This window comes from Folsomia candida, unplaced genomic scaffold (genome assembly GCF_002217175.1).
Source record: "Folsomia candida strain VU population unplaced genomic scaffold, ASM221717v1 Fcan01_Sc028, whole genome shotgun sequence".
In the NCBI taxonomy this organism is placed as follows: Eukaryota; Metazoa; Arthropoda; class Collembola; order Entomobryomorpha; family Isotomidae; genus Folsomia; species Folsomia candida.
The window spans coordinates 658220-684489 of NW_019091220.1; the positions used below are offsets into that span (position 1 = coordinate 658220).

Sequence of the window (26270 nt, forward strand, 5' to 3'; positions counted from 1 at the left end):
ACCACCATAATACCACTCTACTGACTGACTTTACCACAAAAAAAGCTGACAGGACTGGATTTCTTTTCTACTTGAAATATTAAGTATTGAATCCTCGGAGAAGAATTGATAATAATAATAATAAGCTTGCTCTTGGTGAAGTGATACAATCTTCAAAAATCTTTTAAACCCACTAACAATGAGTTGAGCAAGTATACATTCGCTGTATTATTTCGTATTCGAAACTCACTCTGAAGGGATTCTGTAGCAAAAAAGTACTGCATGTTTCCTTCTTCTTCACTTCAATCAGTTTACAATTCATGGAGAATATCGTAACTAAAAGTCAATTCTTTTGGAGAACGAGTTTACTTTCGCTTTGCTTTATTAGCTTCCTTACACTTCTTGCAGACTCAAATGAAATGAAACCCATTTCAGTTTGGTTAACGAACTGAGCTTAAAAGTAAACTTAATCCTTGCGTTGTAAAATAATAATAATGCAATAATGATAAGTATTTGGACCTTGTTAGTTTAAGTAAGCTGAGGATAATGGTCACTTTAGTTGGGTGATCGGCATGCAGTGTGAAGTGATGATTGTGGTTTAGAAGAATGTTTCAAATCTTTACGCATAGAATCGATATTTATATTTTATTTTTGTTGTTTCGCAAGTGGATACGTAAATTTGCTACATTTTACGTGCATATAAATAATGATATGGTCGAGTTGTATCTATTTCGTGTTACGAATATTCCAATATAATTATGTTCTTATCCCTCAGCATCGCTTGTTGGTCGTGAAGTGTTTAGTTAATCAGGATAACTTTTTGTTGAAGTAATTTCCTAAAATGATTGCCTGTTTCCTGCGCACCATGCATGCTACCGACAAATAAGAAAAAGTAGTCACAGGTGAAAAAAAGTTGGCTAGTTAGCCTAACAAGGTTTGCAAACCCAAGGTGCAATTATAATCAAGGAGCTGTTTTGATTCTGGCACCTCCTCTGTCATTTTTAACGTGTGAATATGAAGTCTTCTTTATGCGGGCAGTGTGAAGAAACTGAAAGCCTGAAAATTAGTTGGTGTCAAAATTGTTACGTTACAAACGCAAACCTGAACAGACTTGAGCAATCACAAGTCATTTTATTGTCAGTGCAGAATAATAAACATCATTAGGTTCGAGTTGGAAATGATTTCTGATTTACGATACATTTCAATCTAATCAGTCCAATCTTACTGAACCTGTCTTAATTGTGATCACATGCAATGAATGCAAATTAAATGTATATGTAAGTACATTTCGCCAGGACACAGTTTTATATTTTATGGCAGGAGGACATTTCAGAGTTGAGCGTCTTATCAAGATTTCAGAGTCAATGCTCAGTCAATTGTTTAAACAAGTTGTGTGTAGCCTAAGACTGAAGGAAGAAAAAGAAAAACTCGAGATTTTTTGCTATACGAAACAACAACGCGATACCACAATGATTTAAACGAAACACAAAAATGGGATCGGGATCATGCTGATGTAAAAGATGTGCATGCATGCTCTGTAAAGTTCAGTCTTTCCTTGTGGTTCTGCTGGAACTGAAGACTTGAAGTTTATTAACGTAAGTCATGCATGCGGTTCTTTCTGGAAGATATTCTTTACGTGGCCACAAAGAGCACCAAAAAGAATTGCCTTACAAGCTCATGATGTTCTCGAAAAAAAGAAACGTGGACTTGGCTGGACGGAATGGAAGCCCTGAGGGAAGGACGGACGACTTACCTCGTTTGGGGGATGATTTATGATTAAAAAATCCCTTCCTTTCACATAAACACACCAACAATTGCAGGCTGAGAGCACAAAATTAAATTCGCATTTTTAATCGCAACATTTCTCCATTTTCACAACTGCACAAGAAATAAATCCTCGAAGTAAACAATTATGAGAATCTGTCATCTCTTTAAAATCGAATAAATTCGATCGACAATTTTCTACTCATCATCTTTTCACAATTACTTACACCGCTGCTTTTTATCACACTTGTGAAATCTTGATGTGCGAACTTGTGACTGTAATGGTGCCTGTGATCAAAGAAGATTTTGATTTTTGCAGCGTCATTAATTTTATCAGATCTCCTTTAAAACTTGCTTGAAATGGTTTAACTTCTTTCTTCATCTCCAAATATTCTGTGCACGCATGGTTCCAGTGCCAAATTAAAATCTGCTCTCCCCGTGCGGTATAAAATAGCCGTTGCCTTATACAGCACCTCACAGGAATTATTATGTAAGTGGGTCTTCTCGAACTTGATCCCGCGGTAAGAAATGCAGTAAAAATATGAATTAAAAATTCCTTCCCAACTCAGGATCAGCCACCCCACAAGTTATAGGGACTAGTTGGCTTAATATTTTTATGGTGCATGATTACCTGCATGTAGCTTGTCTCCAGCTTGTCCATCATATCAGGCTGGGCGTGGCAATAAGTTAACTGAAGCTCATGGAATCTTGAAGATGTGTAGGTTTGATTATTTGATTTGAAATATTTTAATGATGAGCATGCATGCAAAGTTGGTTAAAAAGAACACTTCACTCTGAGCCGGCATGTGTGTAAGAATCGAATTTATGACACAATAACGTTGTGTTGTGCATTGCTGTTTTTGGTTCTTATTTAAAATGAAGAATCCTCATCAGCATCTGCCAACTACGAAGTTCGTAGTACGAACATGGACAAAAATACATACGTGCAACACAAAAATGCAAGAAAATCCCAATTTCAATTGTAATCCTCATCCCACGAACCACGGCTTTTCCGTACTATTATTTAGAACTGTGCGTGCGTGAATGTTTCAAATGTAGAATTTTGCTGAATAAAAAGAATCCAGAGAAAAGATCATGATTTTCGCTTTCTTTCGGATTAATTGTTTTTTATTGACTTTGATAGAATTATATGTTCACTCACTCGCTCCCCCGTGTTTTAAGCAATTCTGTCTGTGCAACAAAGTCTAAAATCTCGTTTTATTTTGGAAATACCTGGTGTGTTCAGATTTGCAAGTCATTCCTGTACAGTTGAGATTGAAGAATTGTTAATTTAGTCGTGTGTAAATCATCCACTCTGATTTTGATCATCCAGCTTTCAACAGCACATAAAATTACAGCCATTATGAAAAAAGAAGAGCATCATTGCATGTTTTTGCCGGGCTTGTTAGCATCTCATCTTCACGAGGGAGACAGAAACTGCATCTTTATTTTTTTGCACTCGTTCGTGGACTAACTAACCATTCTCTATTATTATTAGCAGCAATCCAGCTCGTTTATTCGGTTTGGTTCGTTCTCGAACCCCCTTTGCTTTCCTAACAGATGGTTATGTTTAATTATGAGGTTGAGATAATCGGTGGGCGGATGGATCTCGTTACACATTTTGCTCCATAATTGAGTGACCAGTCAGTCAGGCTGCTTTCTTCCTTGGTTATTTGTCTATCCTTATTTGCTACTCCACATCATGCAGGTTGTATCAAATCTCTAATAAGCGCATAATATTTGTCCATCTGTCGCATATTTAACAACAATTAGAGGATGGGCTCAAGCCATTTGTATTTTTAACGGTTGTATCATATTTTATACGTTATTTGTATTTGCGTAGTAATGCAATCCAACGAGAGGATTTATATTTCCTGGAAGAAGGAAAGAGATTCAAGAACGATGACAATATTTGGTCGGTACGATGATGATGGGACGTTGGATAATAAATATAAATAAAATGGGTCACAATAAATAAAGTCAACAAAGTCAGAAACAACTGGTGTCCCTGTTTGCCCAATCCATTCAATCCGTATCCAGTGGTTAAAATGGATAAGGAATGTGTCAAGATAAATCTGGGGAGAGTGACAGATGCAGATTTATGAGACATTATCGAGGAATTCTAATAGTTTATCTCGTACATAATACACAAAGGCATATATAACGTGTGTACTTACCTACCGGTTACTTTTCCCTCTAAACAGAGATAGGTAATAATAACAACTTAAAATAAGTGACTACTTGGGTCGTGTCGTATCGTGGTGTGGAATTGGAATGAGAAAGACGTGGTCAAATTCCAACGAGTAAGCACGGACTTATTAGAATCAAAGGAAACCCTTACAAAAATTTTGGATGGGCAGCACATCATTTTGAAAAAGATAACCAGGAGGAATATCTAGATATGCATGCACCCCGTACATATCTATGCATAATTATTGTCCAAGAGGAAAAGACTGACGATCATGGTGGGATAGAATTACTTTGCTCCTGCTGATTTACAGTTTAAGAAATGAAAATGTCGCAATATATCATTCTCTGTGTATTTTTAATTTTAGGAAGGTTGCCTCACCTTCGAGGAGGATAATACATAGATGAAGGACCTCGTTGGTAGTTGTTGGTTAAAGAAAAAAAGGGTGTCTGAAGTCAGACTCATCTTTAATTTTAGTTGCACCAAGATATTTAGAACTTTGGTTCAAACAAGACAACCCTTTTACGCACCCAATGGTCCAGTTTAAATATTAGGAACAACTTTTCAACATTTTGACTAACCATGTCAAGTAGCTCTAGGTCCAACTCTAAACTACCAACAGTTCAGAACATTTACGTTGTCTGTATCCCACTTGCTTATGTACTTGGAGGGTCATTTTACTTATAATGCGTATGCCAGTCTGGTTGGGAAACTCTGCAGTCGCCATAAAAAAGGTTTTTAAAATATACAGCACTGGAATTGAATAAGATTCAATAATGCTCGACCGAATGACTTTGAATTTTGCATTCATCCTTCAAAAGGAATGAAGCACCCCTTCAATTACATACATGTCTTCCTCGATGTATGTACATCCAATCCTTGACTCCCACCTCTGGTAAAGTCCACATCAAAAATTGGTGCCTGCCACCTCATAAATAAATACGTTTCAAATCCAATAGGAGCCTGAGACTCCTTTAAGAAGAAGAGAGATTTCTAAAGGAAGATCACTTCAAGTTCATGAGCTGAACTATGTATTATAAAAGAGCGTCGTCAAATCAAAAGTGCTAGGGTGGATGATAAGAAGGGTGATCGTGGTGATGTTGTAGAATAAGAGCTACACATATTTGAAGTACGTGCATGACAACGCATGAGATTGAACGTCCAAGGCAGTCATTGTGTGATCCAGTCGATTTCAAACTCAAATCCAGAGATAAATACAAATAGAAATAGGGAGGAGGTGCCTTCACAAGTAATACGACTGCAGGGCTCTCTCCTTCCTCATTACGTCCTCCTCACCCACCAACATAGCCTTCTTAACAAGGGGCACAGTTAAAGGTGGTGGGTGAGTTGGAGAAATCAGGAAAAAAACACGTTCAGTATTCCACATTGGTTGCCAGTTTGCCATCCATATGCATATGATTCTAAGGTCTGATAATGGTGGATGGATGGATATGCATGAAAACTTACTGACTTTAAAAATGGGCCTTATATACAAGTCATACATGCATAAGTTCCTACTCCTTTGCACAACAATGTCTCATCTTTCTTCAAGAAAATCATGAGCGAGAACCCAAAGGGAATAACCTAAACGCATGTAAATGCTGAGGAGTGTCCCCTTCTCTTTACAAATTGAACTTATGTATGGTTTTGTAGCTGGCTGGTTTTACGTACACGACCGAATATTCATTTTCATTAGACTTCTGGCTTTTGTTTCACTCCATGCATAATATACATACTTTTTGGGTTGAAAATTGAAACTGAGACCATCATCTGCTCCACACAATGTTTTTGGAACTTTACCAACCAGCCCTAAAGAAAACAGGTTGGGCGCAAGAATGAATTGTGAACAATAATAATAATAAAGTAAAAAAGGAGCAGAATCCATTTAAGTTAAAATGTTGAGAGTGTTTCCCTTTCCTTGTTTCGTCCTCCATTAATTCCGAGGAGTATTTTCATATTTGTATTATTATTATTGGGCGAGAAGCAATGCAGGAGGAAAGTAAAATCCAAGTCAGACAGAAGCCGGATGGACGAGATGAACGAGACTTTTGTTTTTTATGGAATGGTTTATTTAAACGAGTCCAAGTTGGAAGTAACAGTGAATAAAAATTAGTAATGGGCACCTTAATCTTCATTTTTTCCTACATATTTCGAACTCCAGAGTTATCAACCGTCTCAATATTCCTTAAGTGGAAGAGCTTGTCTCGTCATGTGTGTGTGTTAAAGGGGCAAATTAAGGGTGTAAAGTAATGATCGTTCTTATCGGGGTAGCTTATTTCTGATGAAACTGGACTAAATTCCAAACCTAATGTGGAAAGTTTGTTTTAAAAAAGAGATATGCATACATAATAATGACTCCAGATTACGGATGGTTATTACCCCTTGAAATGGAAAGCTATTAAAAAATGCAAGCGTGTAATGTTGTCATTCTAAAATAAAAATCAATATTTAAAACAAAAGTTTTATTTGTTATGAAATTCCAGACGAGCAGAACAGAACTCACTGCACATTCACCCACAGGCTGTCCAAAAGGGCAAACCAATATATTTGACTGTACGAATCTATGTATGCAGTTAGTGAAATCTACTCAACAAGGTACATATAATTTATCTTATGTGTTTTCTTTAGTTAAACTTTTAATCTTTTTTTATTACTGGCCATCAACTAGGTTGTGTGTGCATGAGTGGTTTGGTTTGGTCCAAGTGTTGGGCCTGTCATGATGCTCTATTGGTTAAAGGATAATGAGCAAAATTAGAATTCACAAGATGATGCCTTCTCTTTTTTAAACTGTAAATGGAATTTTCTCCTCGTCTCGTTTACCAGCCTCCAAAAACAACTTCCAGCAGCAGCAGTTGATCCCATCAACGACTTTATGGCCTTTACATATGTATGTTTGTTAGTAACTGGACACTTCTCTGGAATTTATGCAGATTAAATTAAATATGAGCTTATTACTTACTCCTTATCAAATTATTGGGTTAAAGATCACATCTAAAATTACAAACATTGCTAAATGGAGGTCATTTATGCGACTTAAATTGCGCATTAAGTCATGTACTTGGCATCAATAAACGACTCCTCGGTGATATCTACGAATAACACTTTGACTTTGGTCTGGTCGTGGTAAGACAAATTGAGAAAATGCATGCAACCATTATGGTGACGAAGATGAAGAGCAAACCTGCCGATAAACAAGCCATGTTTGGAAATGATATGTCTTTTACTGTTCAAGCAAGCTTTCCATTTCAAGGCAATAAAATAAAGCGTGTATAATCCGAAACATTGTGTTGTGTAAGTTTTTAATGCAACACGTGCAACTTTGCTTGGTGGAGGTGTAAAATAAGATTTTATTCTCGAGATAAAACTGCATTGTGTCAAATTTCTTGTGCATAAAGTCCTACACAGGATTTCATTGTATCGCAAACGAGAAAGCAGTGGGGATCTGCCACCCTCCAACTCTCACACCGGAGAAACTAATGTTAAATTATAAACCTCTTAAAGTTTTTAAGACGAACAACACTCGTAATATAAAGTTGCAAGTGTTGCATTTTTAAGTTTTTTAAACCCTCATCTGTCCACCTGTCAAGCTTGTCTTATGCACACAACACAACACACAAACGGACATACATCTCGTCTCGGGGCAACTTGTTTGCTCTCTTGAGAATCTTGTCTAAATCTTATGATTGCTTTATGCCCAGCTTTTAAGTAACACCACCGAATAATGAATGCAAGACACATCGCCTTTCAAATAAGTTAGAACACGGGGAACCTCGGCGTACATCACACATTGTAAATTTATTGCATTTCATTTAATATTTCTTATTAAAATGATGGCCCAACCAACCGGACCGGTGTCATAAGTCATTTGCTTTTCATAAATAATATATTTACTGAAAAAGTCTCTTTGGTATCAACACGTTTAATCTAATCTAACACGGAGTAGGAGTGAGTAGTGAAAAAGATGAACTGAAATTTGATGAGTAGTCAATTATTATTATTATTTTAAAGATTCACTGCTAATTCTAAGCGATTGATTCTAAAAAATGTGGTTTAAATCTCTTGTCTAACTATCAAATGAACAAAAACAAATTGCGATTAAAAATAAATAACAACGGTAAAAAAAATCACGAACAATTACCTCGCACGATATTACCTTATCTACCTATTTATCTGTGAATAAACTAACCCGTTAATGTGAAAAACATTTTAATTAATTAAATAATATGAGGTTGTGACTGACTATTAAAAACAAAATGTATGTATTTATTTTAGACTATGGTTTCCCCCCTGCGCCAAGCATCCGTCCTTTGTTGTTGCTGCTGCTGCTGGGCTATCGCTATGTGGTCCGGATTTCGGGGAGGAATTGGGGGCAAGGGGTGGTTGTAATGATTTCGGGGAAAGTTGCTGCTACCCACACTGTTGTGCGGAGCGAGGGCGCCTCTCGTCGTAAACGTGTTGTTTGATCCCAAAATGGGCATTGTACTATTGTGGTTGTTATTCGAAGATGACGAGGATCCCGACGGGACGGGGATTGGAGGGAGATTGACGACATTGTTTGACGTCGTTGAGGAGGCGAGAAGTGGTGCTACGACGGAGGATGGGACGGGAACTTTTTGCTCGTGGTGATGGGGATGAGATGACATTGCCTTCGTCTTGGAGCGAGGGAATTGAAGACAGTTACACAACTTCCGAGTAAATGTCAACAATGACTTGGACAGCGAGTATGTCGAGAGCACCCACACACCTGTCAAATTAGAGGCAAGGAAAACAAAGGTCAGTCTTTTGTAAAGGGTAAATAATATGACTTTGCATTTATTTTATGTGTCTTTCCTCCATCTGCCACTTTTTCAGGTTTTACTAAAATTGTTTTTCTTAAGGTTTTGCTACTGGAATAATAATAATAAAATAGTGACTGCATCTCAAGATCTCTCTCTGCCTGCTCCATCGTTAAACAAATCTCTCTTGGGCCTTGAATGACACGAGAGAATAACCAACACTGACACGTCTTCTCCTTTTCTCTATTGTTCTCTTTTCTCGCTTCTGAACATGGAAATGAACACTTGAACTTGAACATGGAAGATTTTATTCTTGACATAGGCAATTATTTGCACAAGGCTCTCTCTCCCGATCTTATTTCAAGAAGACAATCTGACCATTGTCATCATTTCCAACTTTTAAGGGAGTTTTCTTCTACCATCGAGTCAACAATGTCTGTGGAAAATATACAAGCGGCGCTGGGGCGTTGTTGGAGTTTAGCCGTCTAGTTTTTGTACATAATCGTCTCCTCACTTCATAGAAGGTCATACAGACGTTTCCGAAAAAATAATTTCCTGACTCGTTTCTCTCACTAACTATGCATATGCACGGCCTGTTTATTATGGTGCAAGTCAAGCTGAAAAATAAACAAACAAAGTAGTTTCCTTCCTCCTTACCCGTGGTAAGACCAGCAATGAGATTCATGTTTAGTCGTAGTAAAAATAGCTGCAAATTGGGCCGCTCTCTCCCCGCTTCCCAGTCTTCTCGACCAGATAACTCGTACGCAATCGTTCCCACCTGAAATATTTGGTTTCAAACATCAGCATCAAGTATGTATGTATACATTACGTAATGTTAGTTAATGGCTTTGGGTAAAATAATATGGCGATAATGAATGGGATGATGACTACTTTATGTCAAAGCACATCTGCTTCAAACTTTTAACATAAATCAACTTTCACTTAGATACGACAACAAGATTAAAATCAATAACTCACCTGACAAGCAATCGGTAAACAATGAACGAGAGCAAAGATGCCTGTGTAGAAATAAAATAAATTGTTGAAAAATTGTGGTTATCATGTCAGACGGTAATCCATCACACTATTCTCACTCACCAATCCGCATCCAAATAGCTTTGGTGTTTTCCAAAGCTCTCAGTCTCTGAAATCCCCCAATCCCCACGACACTTGCTGGACTGTTGCCAGTAGAGTAGAGGAGACCACCACCATTGTTGTTATTGTGACCTCCTCCTCCAGAGATCGCCCCCACCATGCCCATCCCTCCACCCATACAAGGTCCGGAAGAAGCAGAACACATGCACGTCGTGGTGGTGGGGTTGTAAGGATTCATAGATCCATTATTGTGATGGTACTGCCGATCCATTTGACAATTAGAATATCCACCGTGCTGGTGGTATCCGTGATGCTGATGGTGATTATGCCCATTATTTGGCGGGTATGACTGTGGGGGTGGTGGTGGTGCGAGCAGGACGGGACTATAACCGTAGCCCTGATGTCCTGTCCTAAAGCCGTTTTGTAGGTGTGCCTGGGTCTGCCCGGTTTGATGACTTGCTGTCGTAGTGGCAGCCGAGTTATTCGAGAGTTCACATCCGGCCATGCGATTCTGCTCGGAGGTCAGACCTTTACGCTTAAAGCAGTCCAACTTGCACAGGGGTAGGTTCCAGGCAGGGAAAAAGATTCGGACAATGAGTCCAAAGGTGAGAAATATGAGTCCCAAGGAAAGAGCAATGACGAGTGGGATCAAGTAGTAGAGAGACAAAGCTTCCATATCCTGTTAAAAGAAAGTAAGAAAAAAATATGAACAAATTATTATTTTTATATTTCTATACAATATATTTCTTAGATCTTGTGGTGATGATTGTTGAGCCCTTTTTTAATATTTCCTCAAACATGAAACACAACCATTGATTTTATTTCCTTTGGCCTTTAACCTATCATCATCTGCACGATATCTTACGATTCGATGTGCTACTGCGAGTGAACCAGTTCAGAAGTTCTCACATTGCATTCCCTCACTCACTCCTCCGTAATAAACGACGGATTTTACTTTACATACATACATTTTAATTCATTTACCCGTTTCGTGTTCATGTCTATTTCTATTTTTGACCCTTTAAAAAACCCGAGTATACACTGGTCTCTAAGGGTTGGAGCAATAAAATAGTGTATAAAAAATCCCTTCTTCATTTCATGCCCTTCAATAATAGTTTAAACGAAATTGAGCCCTGCTAGATATTTGGTATCCGGTCTCTCTCACTCACATGCACACTTTCATCTGAAATCAAACCATGTATTCCGCCCTCCGAGAGAGCGAGGGGATCAATTCGTCAAGTCAGCTCGATAACAAAGTCAGGAAATATTAAGGAGGTAATTATACAGTGCTCCATATGTGGATACATGGCTCATGTCATGTTATTACTTGGGTATAATAATACTTAAAATATGAGACTTTGTCTGGCCAGCAAAAAAATAATCAGGTTCTCATTTCCCTCTATCATACGTATGATGATGTATGTACTGTTGACTGTTTTAAAGGTGAAATTACCCCTTTGATTTCCAAAGCACGTACATGCAATCAAGAATTACAATTAGAGAATTAGTCCAGCAGGAGCGGGGTAAATGCAACAAAGTTTTTCGTAAGGATTTTCACTGACTCAGGATCCGTCTCATTTTCCATCCATGACCAAATGGACACATAAAACTAAACTGTGAGACTTTTATGAAACATGATATATTTACTTGAAACAAAACTCAATTTCATTTTCCATACGGACCAATGCAAAGTCACGAAGGAGTAAAATGTAGCATCGTATTATTACGTTTTACATTGTGCATAATGTGTCTCCTGATGATGTCTACGATTCATTGGATTGTTTAATTTGTGGTTTGAATCCTATTTTTCAAACTGCTTGTGATTGCTCTCTTCGTCCACTGATTTAGATAAATAGAGAAATTTATGTGTAGCTTGCCTGGAATCCAACTCCACAAATGCCGGTCAGCTCATCAGCATCCACTGCTTTGTGGACCAAAGCCGAAGACGTAAGAATCGACGAAATGCCCCAAGTGACCAAGTGGAAAAGTGACGACTCCTTCTGCAACAGGGAAGCTGCCATATTTCTGTTTAAAGAGAGCAGCCAAGACAAACTGAGGATGACCCACCTGCACAAAAAACAATAAAAAAATACCCTCATTACTAATATATACATTCACTTTAGTCATCATCTTCATGTCAGTTTTCATTGATTTTTTGTAAGAAGAAAATAATAATTTAGACAACATGAGAAAATATCAGTTTGTAAAACCCACAGTGCAGAGTATTTACACCCACCTTTCTGTGTTTTCTCACTTGGGTTAAATTGCAGGAAAAGTTACTCAAACAAAATGTCACGCACGTCAAACTTTGAAATGAGGGTGGATGCACACATCCCCCTCTCAAAATATATCCATACTATTAGAAGATGAACGCATGGTGGAGAAAACGGTGGAAGAGACGAGATAAAGGATTTTGGGGTAAATTGTGTGCAGGTAAGTAAATTGAAAAACCAAAGGTACAGCAAGATATTCAAGTAAACCATTTTCCACGAATCTGCTGAATCCCTGCCACAAAAGAAATGGGTACAATGGATTTTCTTGACAATTAAAATTCGAAAATCCTCTTTTCTTTCGCGTTATGAGAATGAGGCAAGACAAGGAGATATAGGTAGATAAACAATTGAGCGGTGTGTGCCTATATGTACTTATTTATGTCGTACCCAGCAGCACTGAGGACCGTGTGCAGATGCTCAGATTTTTTTCCCGATTTCAAACCGTCGGTAGCTTAAGTGAATAACGAGGTGACAAAGCGCACTCAAATGATTGCAGCTCAAAAAGTATTAAGAAAACAGAATAGTATTTCCTTAGAAGAGGTAGAGTTTGTTGTGTGTCTAAATCTCTCTGAGTCCTTCCCTTCTTCGTGGTGTCGGATTGTCAACCAAAAACTAACAATGAGTGGCAGACACAGTCATTAATTTCTACGTCCAGAAAAAGAAGATGAAGGTCCAGATTTGGTCAGTTTATTATATCGCTCTTCTTGCAGCTTGGCCTTTTTTCCTGCTAAATCGTTATTGTGGGCTTGTTAATACACATTTAAAGGAAAGCAGGTCCAGCCAGACGAGAAACCCATGTTGTTGGAGGAAAGTTGAAACTTTACCATTTAACATGATACACACACAGCTTTAAAAGCCTCATGTCAATGTTCGGATTCAGTCAGACGCCTTATTGGACACACCACAGGGGGCTATTTCAACCGTGCCATTAGCCATTGCAACGCTCCAACTTTTTATATGCACCAACACTCGAGTACAAAGTAAAACCACCACTTGAGTCGTTAACGTAAAGAAGAACAAGTTACGAAAATGAGTGGCGGAGGAGCAGATGGATGACCAAACCAGAAAACGACTACATAAATATACGCAAGGAAATCCATGAAGGCATGGTCGATTATTCTGAAAAGGGATGAAGGAGCTACTCTAATTGAATTTCAATGATCCAGGGCAAAATCTACAAAGGAAGGAGGCCATCCTTATTATTAAGTCGCGATGGTATAAGTGTGGGACAGCTTATCAGATTTCCATACTGGTCACCACCATTCACAGCGTTAGGCAGGCAAGCAGGATGTTCATCATGAGAATTGAGAGGAAAGTGTAAATATTTTCTTGGCGAGACCGCATGAAAATGTCACACGGAGGAGGCTCCGAAGGAGAAATATGTGGCACATATGAAGCAGAAAGAAACTTTCGGAGAGAGGATTTCTTTCTGACTCTTCGAAATTTGAGAAAGATTGATGAAGTTCAAAAAATTCTGGGACTAAACAGCTACCAAAGTGGATGGGAAGCTCCAGGCAATAAATTTCAACCAGGGTGTCCTGCCATCATTCTCTCGGCGTAAATTGAAATTCCACGCATGTCAGTCATGTCATATCATAAGCAGGTCAGGTTGAAAAATCTTGAGGGTTCCATCATGCGAAGGAAGAATGATGAATTTGATAATGAAAGGTATATGTACAGCATTATTAAATGTGGGCATGTGGGCGAGATTTCGATTAAAAGTTTATCATGATCGTAGAAAAAGGTAATGAAGATCTACTCATACTTTAATTTTGTAAACAATTCTAAAAATTTTCACGTGCCACATCGTCGTCGCGATCCCAAAGAAATAAGTGAGAAGAAATACAAACGCGCAAGATGAGGGGATCATCCCCCCTCGCGCAAGGAGGTTATTTCCCGTCACTTTGTCCACAAAGCAGGAAACGGACGACGTGGAACCGATGATAACGCCAACGCTGTAGAGCACCTGGCACAAGGCGAGATACAAAATTGGCCTCTCTGCCACGCTGAATCGCTGAAAGAAAAGACATTAAAAGGTCAGATTATTCCTCGTGTCATAAATTGGCAAATCAATCCGATAGTAATAAATTGTATAATCGTGTGATGATGAGGCATGCCACACAAGTTGATTTGTTGTGTGTACGGAAACATAAAATTCAGCACGGTCTCTGTTGAAAGAAATTGTTGATTTCATCACAAAAGTAGTGGCAGATGTTGCGCAAAACTTCTTTTTTCTTCCATAAAGACGAAACGAGGATTGATTGCATGAAATATAAAGTAAATCTCTCGATGGTGGTATGCATTTTGTCTTATGGTTTGTGGCAGCAGCAGGAACAAAACTATGTAAAAACCGCAAATAAATGATGGATGGATTCAAGTCATCTGCAAGTATTAGTGCGGCATTTGTTACGAGATGAAAGGAGAAAATTTACAATTCTGCATGCAAAGCAGTTTCTTTCAGCCTCAACCTGCCACATAATGATCATGATGGTCTTGATCATATTGTTCTTCACATCATTACTCACAATACCACCAAGAAAAGCACCACATGAACATCATCATCTTAAATCTTTGAGAGTCGGTGTTGGCAAATTATTCAAAGTTTGGCATTCGTTCGTGGTTCTCCTTGAAGGAAAAAATTGCGAAAAAGCCGAAAGACTTATCTTTTAAAGCCAAAATTTACACTAGAAAATAATGTATTCTTCTCTCCTGTCTAAAGTTGTACGTTGGAAAAAAGCTGTACGTACGTAGAGATTAAAGGATGCGATACGATCCGTGCCTGCAAACGACCAACTGTTGGTAATTGACCGTGTTGAATTTTATGTTGCACTGTCTACGCGAACATCAATATTTTTGCCGTCTTGGTTGATTTGAAATGCAAGATCGCACTCGAAACTAACGCGCATATGGCATCGTGTGGTACGAATCAAGTTTGTGGCAAGACATTAATCGCATATAAAAAGTGCATTAAATCCCGCCGACAAGTCGACGAATGTTGCGATACCGATCAATAATAGATCAATTAGGGGTTATGAGGCATAATGCTTACCGGCGAGCAGAGCGAGAGCGTTAGAGCGATGAGGGATGAAGATAAGGATAAGATTGCCCATAGCAATGCATACCATCCTGAAATATACATAAAACAAATTAGCAAATAAATTTTGACTTGAAAAATCTTATCTAATGCAAATTAGTATCTTACTTGCAAATGACTTTTCACTCGGGTGAAAAAGTGAGATTCCTCCAACTCCACCAGCGTTATTGGTCCCTTCCTCCAAGTCTAACGAGCCTGCCGAGCACTTCAAGTAGCAGGACCCCTTGATCCACATTTTGCGAGATCCAGTACACTCACTTTGCCCCGCACCATTGTTGTTATCATTATTATTGCTGGGATTGTTGGCATTATTGTTGTTGTTATACGGCTTGAAAGGAGTTCCTTGAGATGACGAATATCCTCCACTCGGAAGATTGTAATGATTCCCGGGAGGATTTTGTATTCCAGGACGTACCACAGGCACAGATGGTGGAGATTCCTTATTTTTAGGGTTGTAGTGACTGTCACCACCGGTTTGGTGAGGGAATTTCGGGTTTCCACTGGGATGATAATCAGTGGGGTCACGTTTCGGCGTGACTGAGGAAGATGGTCCGCGATAATGAGATGGTGAAGGGCCCGGGTTGCACAATTTATCGTGGTTGTTTTCCGGATGAAACTTGGAACACTCGAGGGACTCGGGCCATCCGAAACCAAACTCTTTTAAGACGGGTTCGCAATGTAGCTTGACGGATTCACAGAGAGATCGACATGGCCCTGATATTGATGGAGGAAGAGTTATTTAAGCGGATGCCGTATTTTATTTATTAATTCACTCAGCACATATTTTTATGCTTACCGATGGTTGCAGGAATTTTATCTGTGCACATTGGAACGTGAGCAGAGCACAAGAAAAGTTGCAAGTTTGAATGACATCCATATCTAGGAAGAAAGGAAGCACGTGAATAAAATATGTATACATAGTTCACATTCAATTCGTCATTTCATTATTATGCATAAATATTCTTCAAGGGTGCCGACATATTCCGAATCCAGTTATTCTTTCAATATTTCAAAACATTAACAGAATATAAAATGAGATTATACTGTAAAATGAAATTGTAACATAAAACAAGAACATTGTTGCGCTACAAAATGAGGAATGTGAAAGTGAAGTGGTTAATACTACGCACAAAGGAGTCGATCGTGAACTTAAGAATCGGCCAACTTAAGACGGCGTTCGTAATGGCACTCAAAGTTGGTTAAAAAGTTGTGCTACAATATTATTGTATGAGTGTGTAAACCAGAAGAATGTCCATAGATTCTAATCTTTTTAAACGAGAGAGACCAACTACCCGCACCTACTCGTTTCTTATGCATTTCTTTACCAAAAGACAACCCAGCCCAGGGTCGAATACGAGCTCTTTTTATGTATAATGCACAACATTTTCCATTTACAAAGCAGCCCTCTTATTTATTATGAGACATTCATTTCAAATTTCTTTACTTCTGCTGCTTACTCCGCCTGAGAATTTTTCCCACCCCGTAAATACAAAGGCTTGCTCGCTTACATGGAATCATCACTCGTGGATGTAATTGAATGAAAAACTTTAGTGGAGACAAAACACTATCGGAAATTTCAATCTAAATTGGACCAGATAGTAAACAGTTCCGGGGCAATTATGCCTCTTGTAAATGTCACCCCGCATTTGAAACTTATTTGTATGGCGAAAGCCTTATCTGATTACGAGAGACAGTCACCACCGTCACTGCCTTAACTTAACTGATAGCAGTGAGACGTTAATTCTGAAATGGCGAATAAAACAAGACGACAAACAAAATTGACAATTGATTCCGTTTTTTGCATGCAGTACGTGAAACATCTTGTCCGTCCGCCTGAGTTACGATTGAATTATTGTGTTGGATTATTGGGCATTGTTAATTGTTTGGAGTTAAACGCTTCATAAAATTTACATTCAGCAGAGTCACAGTGCGTATGGAATATTATTATGGACACAAACCTCCTCCAACAAAGTTTGTGAAGATACACAAACAAAAGTCTCTGTCCAAAGTGTCAAGACGCGTCAAACATCGGGGGGCTAATCACCATCCGTGCCATACGGTGGGTTAAGAAATAAATAAATCCATCCATCCAGCCGACTGTCTTTTTCTTTACCTTACATTTTTTACTGTCATTCCCAACAATGAAAATGGTCTTGGAATGCATACTTTATAAGCTAAGGCGGGTATTGAATATATCATTGTTCGCAGTCTTTTACTCGGAATCACGAATTTAAACGTGAGAAATGTAAGAAACTACGTTAATTCTTTGAGCCCAGTCTGTCCAAAATTTCAAGGTGAATTAACCACTCAAATTGAGGATTTAAAACTTGTAATGTCCGTCTTTCCGTCCAGGTTTGAGCCGTTCAACGTTGTTAAATATTTAATCTGTACGTATAACAATACCCATTAAATTAGTCCATCAGCCAGGCCAGGAGGCCCCTGCTATGCTGGTCTGGTTTGCGAGCTACTGGACTGCGACTAACAAGGGACGGAGGTGGCTTGTTAATTTGGCGCATATGTAAAAGACAAGAAGCCACTCTGACAGAACTACCAACTTCCAGGGCATTAATCAGTGACATAGTAATTTTCCATGCAAAAAAGTATTCACATGAAAATTTAATCCAGTTTTGATTTTGGGAGAATGTCAAGCTCTCATAAATTAGGAAGAACACGAACAATATGTAACACATCATGCGACACAAAATCTATATCTTTGATATTTATTCAAGCCATAATGGAATGAGAGTTAGATTAATCGTGTAAGCATACATTACAATTTTACCAGAAATCAATTGATTCCTGGCAGAAAACAACCCTGTTCTCTTTTGTCACCACGAATACACTAATAATTACACAATAGCATATACTCTGTGTATGTGTAAAAGAGTTTCAATATTTCGATCTATGGACCCATTAAACAAACTTCGTCAACCGCGACTTGACACCTCATCAATCAATGTTTAACTCAATGTTCTTGTTTGTTCACCAAACAGATTTCCGGTGCTGGTTGGTGCTCTCATTTTCATTTATTTGCTATCTATGTATATCCACTCACAGACTAGTTTTGTATAGTTAGTGCTCAACATGATGCCATTGATGAGTTTCATTTTCGACACTACTGACTTGACTGTCTCATATATCAAGATCTAATTAAACTAGTCATGAAATTAAATATGCATGTTAACTGACTTACTGAATTAATGGGGTGTAGGTTTGAAGTAGAGCTTCTGCATCCGCTTGTGAATCATGACCCAGCGCGTTTGGCATAGCTGTCTGGTTAAAGAAACGTTAAATCATTTAATTAGATATATAGAATTATAATAGGGATAAAAACGAATATTCTGTGCTTTCCACTTACTTGGTTGTACCCGATCCCCATACAAATTCCTGCAAAAAAATTAAGCAAAAATGTTTAGAAATATGTCCAAAGTACTCGAGTCGTATGTTTTCCAGGGTGGAAACATGCAACAACATTATTTTATACATTCGTTCGTACAACACTCCCACTTTAAATAGTTGTTGAAAGTTTTAAACAAGTACTTGCACGGTCATGTCATCATCATCATTCGACGCCTGAATTAGAAAATGTATGGTTTTCCGCAGCAATTTGCTCCTTTCCAGCTCATGATCTTCTTCTTGTAAGTTTTTTTATGTATGAATGTATGTGCTGCTCTTTTGTGTTTTCTCAAGCTGATTTTCACAGTTTTTCTGCCTTGTCACAACACGAGAAAGCAATTTTCTCAAAAGTTTGTGAAATTACCATAAAATAACTCGTCGCCGTGTTTCTGTTCAAGTGCAGTAGCATTTTTCTCACAAAATGAATGTGCTCAGACATTATAACAATGCGGTCTCTTTTAGGTTTGTTCTTCAAAAGAAGAATTTTATTCTCTTATTCTTGTACGTAATTTGGGAGCAAAATTGGCTGTCTTTTGTTAACCATCGGCTAATTTTGGATGCCGGTGTACTTTATAAGTAGTTTTTTGCGGAATAATTGGCAAATATAAAAAGAGATACTTGAACAATCTCAATCACATCTACATACGTAAATATTTATTTAAATCACCAATGTTCCTCTAACTAGTACCGGAAACATGTCGGTTTGTCGCATTCATAAAACTGCATAGATAGTTCTGGTCAGAGTCAAATTCATTGTGCATGAAATAGTTTCAATCTGCACTTGAAGGAAGCACGGACCATCTTCAATTGTCAGATCGTTAATTTTTTATAGATTTTAAAAGTCAAACACCATCTTGCCGCTCCCCAATTACTCACAACCAACAACCCACAAAGGATAAAAAAAGTCTTGTTTTTCGACAAATGCATTAGTGTAATTGAACTATGCAGTTGTTGCTAAAATCCAAAAATTTCAAGGATACCGTTCATGCAGTAGTAAGTCAAAATATCGAATCAACATTGACATTGAACAGCCAAACAAGAAGTCAAAGACCAACATGCGAAGTAGAAAACTTGGCAGATCAAGATTGAATCAGTCGTTAATAAGATGCACCCTGGTAAATAGGAGGAATTTTAAGGCATTCTCCTACGCAAGTCGGTCGGGAAGCGTTTTATATATTTCGAGTTAGAATGGCATTGACTTCATTTTATTGAAATTAGATGAATGCTTTTGATTTTTATTGCGATTCCAAAGCGAGATTCCGTTCCACTAGAGGCTTCTAAATAAAATAAGACAACCACTTCAGCCTATTTAAACCCTGCTGAATTGAATCCTTCATTTATGTTGCTCTCTGCTTGTTGTCTATTAGCACAGAAGAAGTCAAGCCGTCCATCCATCCGCCCGTCCGTCCATTACTTTTAAAATTAATCTATCGCCTTTTCTTCTTTGGCTTGCTAAAAAACCGTCCAAGTTTTGTTTGCCATTCGAAGAGAGCAAGTTCATTAATCTTGAGATTGTTGTCCACCATTGCATTGTTGTGTCTGAGAGAGTAGTAGTAATAGTAAAATGAAATTACGTGAATGCATACGAGGGCTCTTTAGCGAAGATAAGTTGATTAAATATTTGTGTGAGCAGGAACCAGTAGTAGCATTCAGACATTCTATATGTGCTGAGGTGGTACAGTTTAGCCTGGTCTTGCTAATAAAAATATGCAGAATATTATGCATACATATGTACGACCGATTACTCCTGCTAAGTGGAGTGACGTTGAAAATTAATGTTCTGATCTGTGAGAACCATGGATGGATGGAATGGATGAGATAACAGCTCTTATGCACTTTATAGTTGACTCCTGTCCTGTCAGTCAGCCGTAGTGGTAGCCAAAATGGATACCACTTCTTTTTTATTCGGCAGCATTATCAGTTTTCAGGAGCGAATTAACCTGTTGTCACACACCTAAAGTTAGATTTAACATCACAACACAAAACACTAAAAGTACTGTCTGTCATTCATCAACATCAACTTTGAATGCAGAGATAAGCAAAACTAAATAAAACAGAGGCATCGCATACGTACACGTATCATATGTGGACATAAACTGATCAAATGATGATGAACTCTCCAAGCTTTCATTAACTCAAAGTTATGATAAGCACAGCATTTTGAGCGCTGGAGAGTTGATTTCACTAAATCCATCATTTGCTGAACAACACAAGGTCACGGAATCGGACAGTTAAGGACATTCGTTCGTACATATTGTGGTTAAGTAAAATATTTATGGAAAGGATTTTCCAAGTTTTCCAGAGCTACTAGTTTTTTAGGATGAATGCAAAACCATGTAGAACAATGAATGATCATGATTCTGCCGACAAAACAATTCTTCTGGAAAACCGAATTCAAAGGAGAATGTGTAAATGCTTGATTTTCCTTCCATTCTCTTTTTACCAGCCTATTTATTTGACGTAATGTTCACAAACAACAACTCATGTTTTGGCAGCTGCAAGATTTACTTGGTCTTATGACCAGCAGACGCGACCGACAAAACGTCGTGGCCTGCTTTTACAAGTTGGGACTGTTTTTGGCTCATTTCTTATTTTACTTCTTGCTGCGCCTTTCAGAAACCGTGTGCCTGTTGATCTTTATACATGTGTGTGAATGGTCTTATGATCTCGTGCGTGCATGCATACACACACACCTTTAAAAACCTAATAACAAATAAACTTAAAAAAATCCCAAAGAAATGGGATCATCCTCCGCAATCCATTGCCAAAAAGGTTAACCCGGAAAATGAAAAGATATGTAATTCGCCGTAATAACTGGATCATTCGTTCCGTTGCATTTAATCATCGTGTCGTCGGGTCGGTAAAGAAATTGCCGCAATACTATTGAATTTAACTTGCCAAAGATTTAACCCGTGCTTAAACTCATGTCCTTTTTTACCTTAAAGCCCCGTCTGATATGCCGTTAGGTATTCGTGTCTAATGCAGTGAAAATAATTCAATCGTCGCATCATCCCCAACAGTTTTTTTTAAACGAATGTACTCGAGATTTATATAGTTAATGGAAAAGATGTATTTTTAACAGCACGCCAAAAAGCTAACAACCCAAAATGTCAATCGTTCCGATACTAATAATAACCATTATCTGAACGAGGTTCAATTCAGCCCTTTATTCGTTCAGCCGTTTTATTTTGACACATTTAATTGAGAGCAGATGCAACAACTCTCCTTCGTAAGTACGTATGCACATAGGCGTAATAGACAACTCGTGTGTCTCGGATGATTAAAAATATTGTGGGTTCCGGTTCCGCGAGAGTCTCATTTTATTTTTAAAGCTGTAGTGCCTCTGGAGAAGAGGTGTCGGTAATGTCAAATTTGAAGTCTCTCATCTCATCTCGGTCGTACATAAAATGCAGTCGGCCAGTCAGAGGGTGTGTTTCATTCTAGTCGTCTCTGATTTTTATTGGCTACATTGGGCGAATCCTTATGACAGCAATTTCCTGTATTAAGTACAAGTCAGTCCAAATTTTGTCTTGAAATATGTACAACTTGCAGCACCACCAAAAAGCCAAGCCACAACTGAATGGTTCACTGGTTTTCTATATACTGGTTTCTGGACTAGGTGATTTTTTTACCCTAAAAATGCTCATGAAAATCATAGCAGAACTAAAACCAAACCAAAACCATTTTCCTTCTTGTTGTATGTAACTAATGCACGGTGTAAAAAACTTAATACACAACTGTGCACATAAAATAATATGGAATAAGATGAATAATGACGTTATTGGATGAAAATTCCTAGATGCCCTTAATTTCTCAGTTTCATCCAGTCCTTGAATCCATTTTCTCTCACATTACATTAAGAATCCTACATTTTACAAAAAAAAACACTCATTCACTTTTGTCAGTTTTCGCTTTTAAGTGCGGATACAAATATCTACATAGTTCTGGTTCTGATTTTTAGACGAGTTTGAAAAGTTCATCTACGTTGGCGAAATTCTAAGAAAGTACTCGCCTACTAATTTAACTCTACATGTGGCCTCGCACCAGCGGAGATCAAATTGACATGGCAGTTGAATCGGAATATTTGAATTCCACAAATGTTGAATTGTCAAGTGTAACTCTTTTATCGGGGAATCTTAATCAGATGGTTGTTGCCTCTGCGTGTCATATCATAAGTCATTTGAAAAGACTTGTACTCCAAACTGTATGTACACAAATACATAGTTCTCGATTGGAATGGCGGAAGGGAAGTAATCGTTAATGGCTGGCTTGCGTGTGGATTGGATTTAAGATCAGATTGACGCAAGTTGACATTACTCGTGGTGTAAATAAATTTCTGGAATTTTTAAAGTCAGCTCTGTCAACGTGGAATAAAATCAGGAGAGATCACCTTGAAATAGGAAACTCGGAAAAGATTTTATCGAATTTTTTTAAACGAACATGTTCAGAACATTCGTGGATCGTAATGAACAGTTTTAAATCATGTGTTATATAATACGATAGTTATTTTGACTTGGATAATACAGTGGACAAGAAGTATGCCTGCATACTCTTAGGTACATATCCACTGCATGGATTGATTTAGTGAAGACAGTTTTTCTAAACATGTGCGTCTCTTTCTCTTTCGTCGCAAGAACTACTTACGCCATACGTCTTGCGTCAAACTAATTTTCACAGTTCCGGTCTGGAATTATTTCTACTTTGAGAATGTTTCGCATATTTCATACTTTCAGACGTGCCATTAAAATACATACGAACTGCATTTATACATAATGAAGTCCATTACAAACAAAATCTTGACATGAATATATGCAGCATTTGTTGACAACTGTATTAGTTTACCGAGAACATCGTTAACGGAAATAATAGCAGATTATTTATTATTCGACTCCTACTTGGTTAACAAACATTATTATTAAAGGCGTGATGAACACTTTGGAACGCAGTTGTACATGTGTCAGCAAAGCCATATTTTCACCGTCGTGTTGAAATACCTCGGCTGCATTGCATCCTTGTTAAAACTTTATTTTCAGAATGTATGCATCTATTTATCCATATTTCAACAGGTTCTGCAGAAACCAATCTGTCTACTAAATAATTCAGCATGCATATAATTTACCCTCGTTATGATGTTATGACAAGTAGCGGTGGCAATTTATTGCTCAAGTAATTCACTTTAATTTTACGAGGCGGCTCAACTATTGCCGACAAGCTGAAAAAGTAATTAGAACAAGGTGAAGCCCATACATTAATATAGTTTCAACGCTTCCTTAACATTTAATGTGTAAAAATACAACGATATGCAGGACCTCGATATACCTACGTACGAGAGAAACCATCCAATTATAAATTTACTATACTGCCACTTTTACATTGGAGAAATAAAACAATGTATGAACACTCGACATACGAATCAATACCGTTCGATGGGTCATTGTACTGTTCTTTGCGTTTCAAAACTCCAATCAAGGTTTAAAAGCATCCGAAACCAAAACACGCATACATGTGAATGCGCATTATATTCCTCGTAATAATAGCAATTTCAGCCTTTTGTTGTACAGCGGAATTTGGAAACTAAATATTGTACGAGAATATGCAGTAGACCACTCTCTGTACTTTTTATACATACTCCACCGCATCTTAAGGGCATAACAAGCCTGTCATCATTTGCTTGATATCTGAGGCGGATCAAATCTTGGTCCATTGTTAAATTACATTTGCATGCCCAAAACCATAAGCGCCTACACGACCAATAATTCAAATAATTTCTTTGTATCAATCACTCTCCTCCTCCTTCAAAGAAGTAGATGATGATGCGAAGATTAACATCAGAGTCGTATCATCATCATCAAAATGCATGGCATGAAATTGCAAATGTCGGTCTGCTCTCAAAGAAACGCAGCACTGATTAATATTTGCGAAAGGAAAAAGTCTTCTACTTGATTTACCACATGCGAATATGATCTGAAAGCTATGCGCCAATAAATAAATGATAACTTTTGCACATGATGATAACCAATGAATGATGATTTAGGCGGTTGCATTGATATCCGAGTTTAATACGTGAGTCTTATATTATTCCTTTCGGGTCATCCCATCTTGGGCAATGTTCAACTTTACTGCACTCATCATCATCGATCGTCATGTACAAGACGATAAACTTTGTGACTTACCGACTTTAATGGGTTAAAATACAAATCACAACGTATCTACTTACCAATTCTTATGGGTTCACAAACTCCATGTGGATGTAGATGTGAGTCTGAATCGTGATGCAGAGAAGACCCAGGATGACCAAGATCGCCATAATGGTCATCAGGATCATCATCCCGGTAGCGATGATCCATCAAATCAAAATTAGCAGCACTTTGTGAATGTTTATTGCTTCTGTCGCGATCTGGAGTAGATTTAGTCCCATCGGCTAAAAAGCCTAGCACTATAAGCAACACGGCTAAATTTCTCATTTTCACCTTCATTTTAGCCATGTTTCCTCTATTATTTCGGAAGAAAGAGAGACACAAATCACATTGTGATTCGCACTTTCACACAAGATTCAACACATTCAAGTTGACATCATGCTTCGCTAAGTTTACGCCATCCGCCCAATTTCATGCGTTATTGACGCCAGTTCCTAACCACTGCTTGTAAATAAATAAGATGTGTATGTTGCAGGAAGTTAAATTATACACACCGTGCAAAAAAAACACAATTTATCCGGTATCTTTTATCGGCATTTCATACCAAACCAATTGCACATTAAAAAACTTTGCATAACAACACAATGAATTTTTTAAACAATTTCTTAACGTCGTCTTCCACGAACAATTCACTTTTCCTTTTTCCTTCCCCACTCCAAATATTTCTTCGTTTGCCTTTTCCCTAAAAACAATAAATTTTCGAATTGCAGCAGTCTCCTGGTTTAGCTCTCGTCAGTTAAACAATGTTTTAAAACGAATGTAAAAGTTTATTTTGTCTGTAAAATCCAGAACAGCTCCCTTTTTCCCTCTCCTTTTAAACACTCTCTCTCCTCTCCTTATTATGCAACCGTTTTCTGGACCTCGTTTACTCGTGTAATGTAATAACCAAAGTGGGTACAGCGTTGTTAAATAAATGAGTTTCGTAGCGTTGATCCCAATCGCAATATCATGTAATATTCTTATTATTACGTATGTACGAGCTACGAGGACACAGAACCAGTCCAGCAACACGGAATACGAAAGAGTGACTGAAGAGCTAGCAACATTTACAATCTGATTTGGGGTCTGCTTGTTAACACGGTCGACTCAAAGTTTCAAACTTGTATGTATGGTACATGCATACGTCGTTGGATGATTTTCATGGTTCAAAGCATGGCATGCTCAAATGCGTGTGGACTGTGTAACTCAACAAATACAAACTAGTTTCGTATACTATGCTTGTAAAGAGTTAGCTCGATGAAGGAGGGTTCGTCTGCTTAAATCTTATTATCATCCAGTCTTTAACAACTTTAACTAGTTGATAATACATACCTGATGGACCAACTAGGTCCACAAACGTAAAAGTGACTCGGACCACAACCAACATTATCATTACCTTTCCCTATCTATAAGCAAGGCATGTGTACATGTGGAAGGTAGGTAGGTATGTATTCATCCAATATCCAGTTCAGGTAGGTAGGCTGATGGAATTGCAGGTACATAGATTGGACAAGGGTACTCCCTCCTACT

The 26270-nt window shown here is 38.0% G+C and overlaps 1 protein-coding gene across 1 annotated transcript; it reads right to left on the reverse strand.

Annotated features, from left to right (window-relative positions):
* Nucleotides 1-7707: 7707 nt before the first annotated feature.
* Nucleotides 7708-25795, reverse strand: LOC110859880. The gene is made up of 12 exons (XM_022108903.2): nt 24782-25795; nt 18527-18555; nt 18362-18441; nt 15965-16047; nt 15277-15882; nt 15124-15200; nt 13877-14088; nt 11679-11868; nt 9805-10480; nt 9685-9725; nt 9364-9484; nt 7708-8675 (listed from the first exon to the last, which is right to left on the reverse strand). Exons 1-12 carry the CDS (start codon nt 25047-25049, stop codon nt 8200-8202), a joined length of 2859 nt encoding a protein of 952 aa, XP_021964595.2. The 5' UTR covers nt 25050-25795; the 3' UTR covers nt 7708-8199.
* Nucleotides 25796-26270: the final 475 nt, after the last annotated feature.

Bases quoted from the DNA above. Each gene is read 5' to 3' on its own strand.
- LOC110859880 (XM_022108903.2), bottom strand. From the start codon at position 25,049: ATGGCTAAAATGAAGGTGAAAATGAGAAATTTAGCCGTGTTGCTTATA. The intron at 15,883-15,964 runs GTAAGCATAAAA...CATCAATATCAG, and splicing joins TAAAATTCCTGCAACCATCG to GGCCATGTCGATCTCTCTGT. The intron at 8,676-9,363 runs GTAAGGAGGAAG...CTAATTTGACAG, and splicing joins CATTGCTGGTCTTACCACGG to GTGTGTGGGTGCTCTCGACA.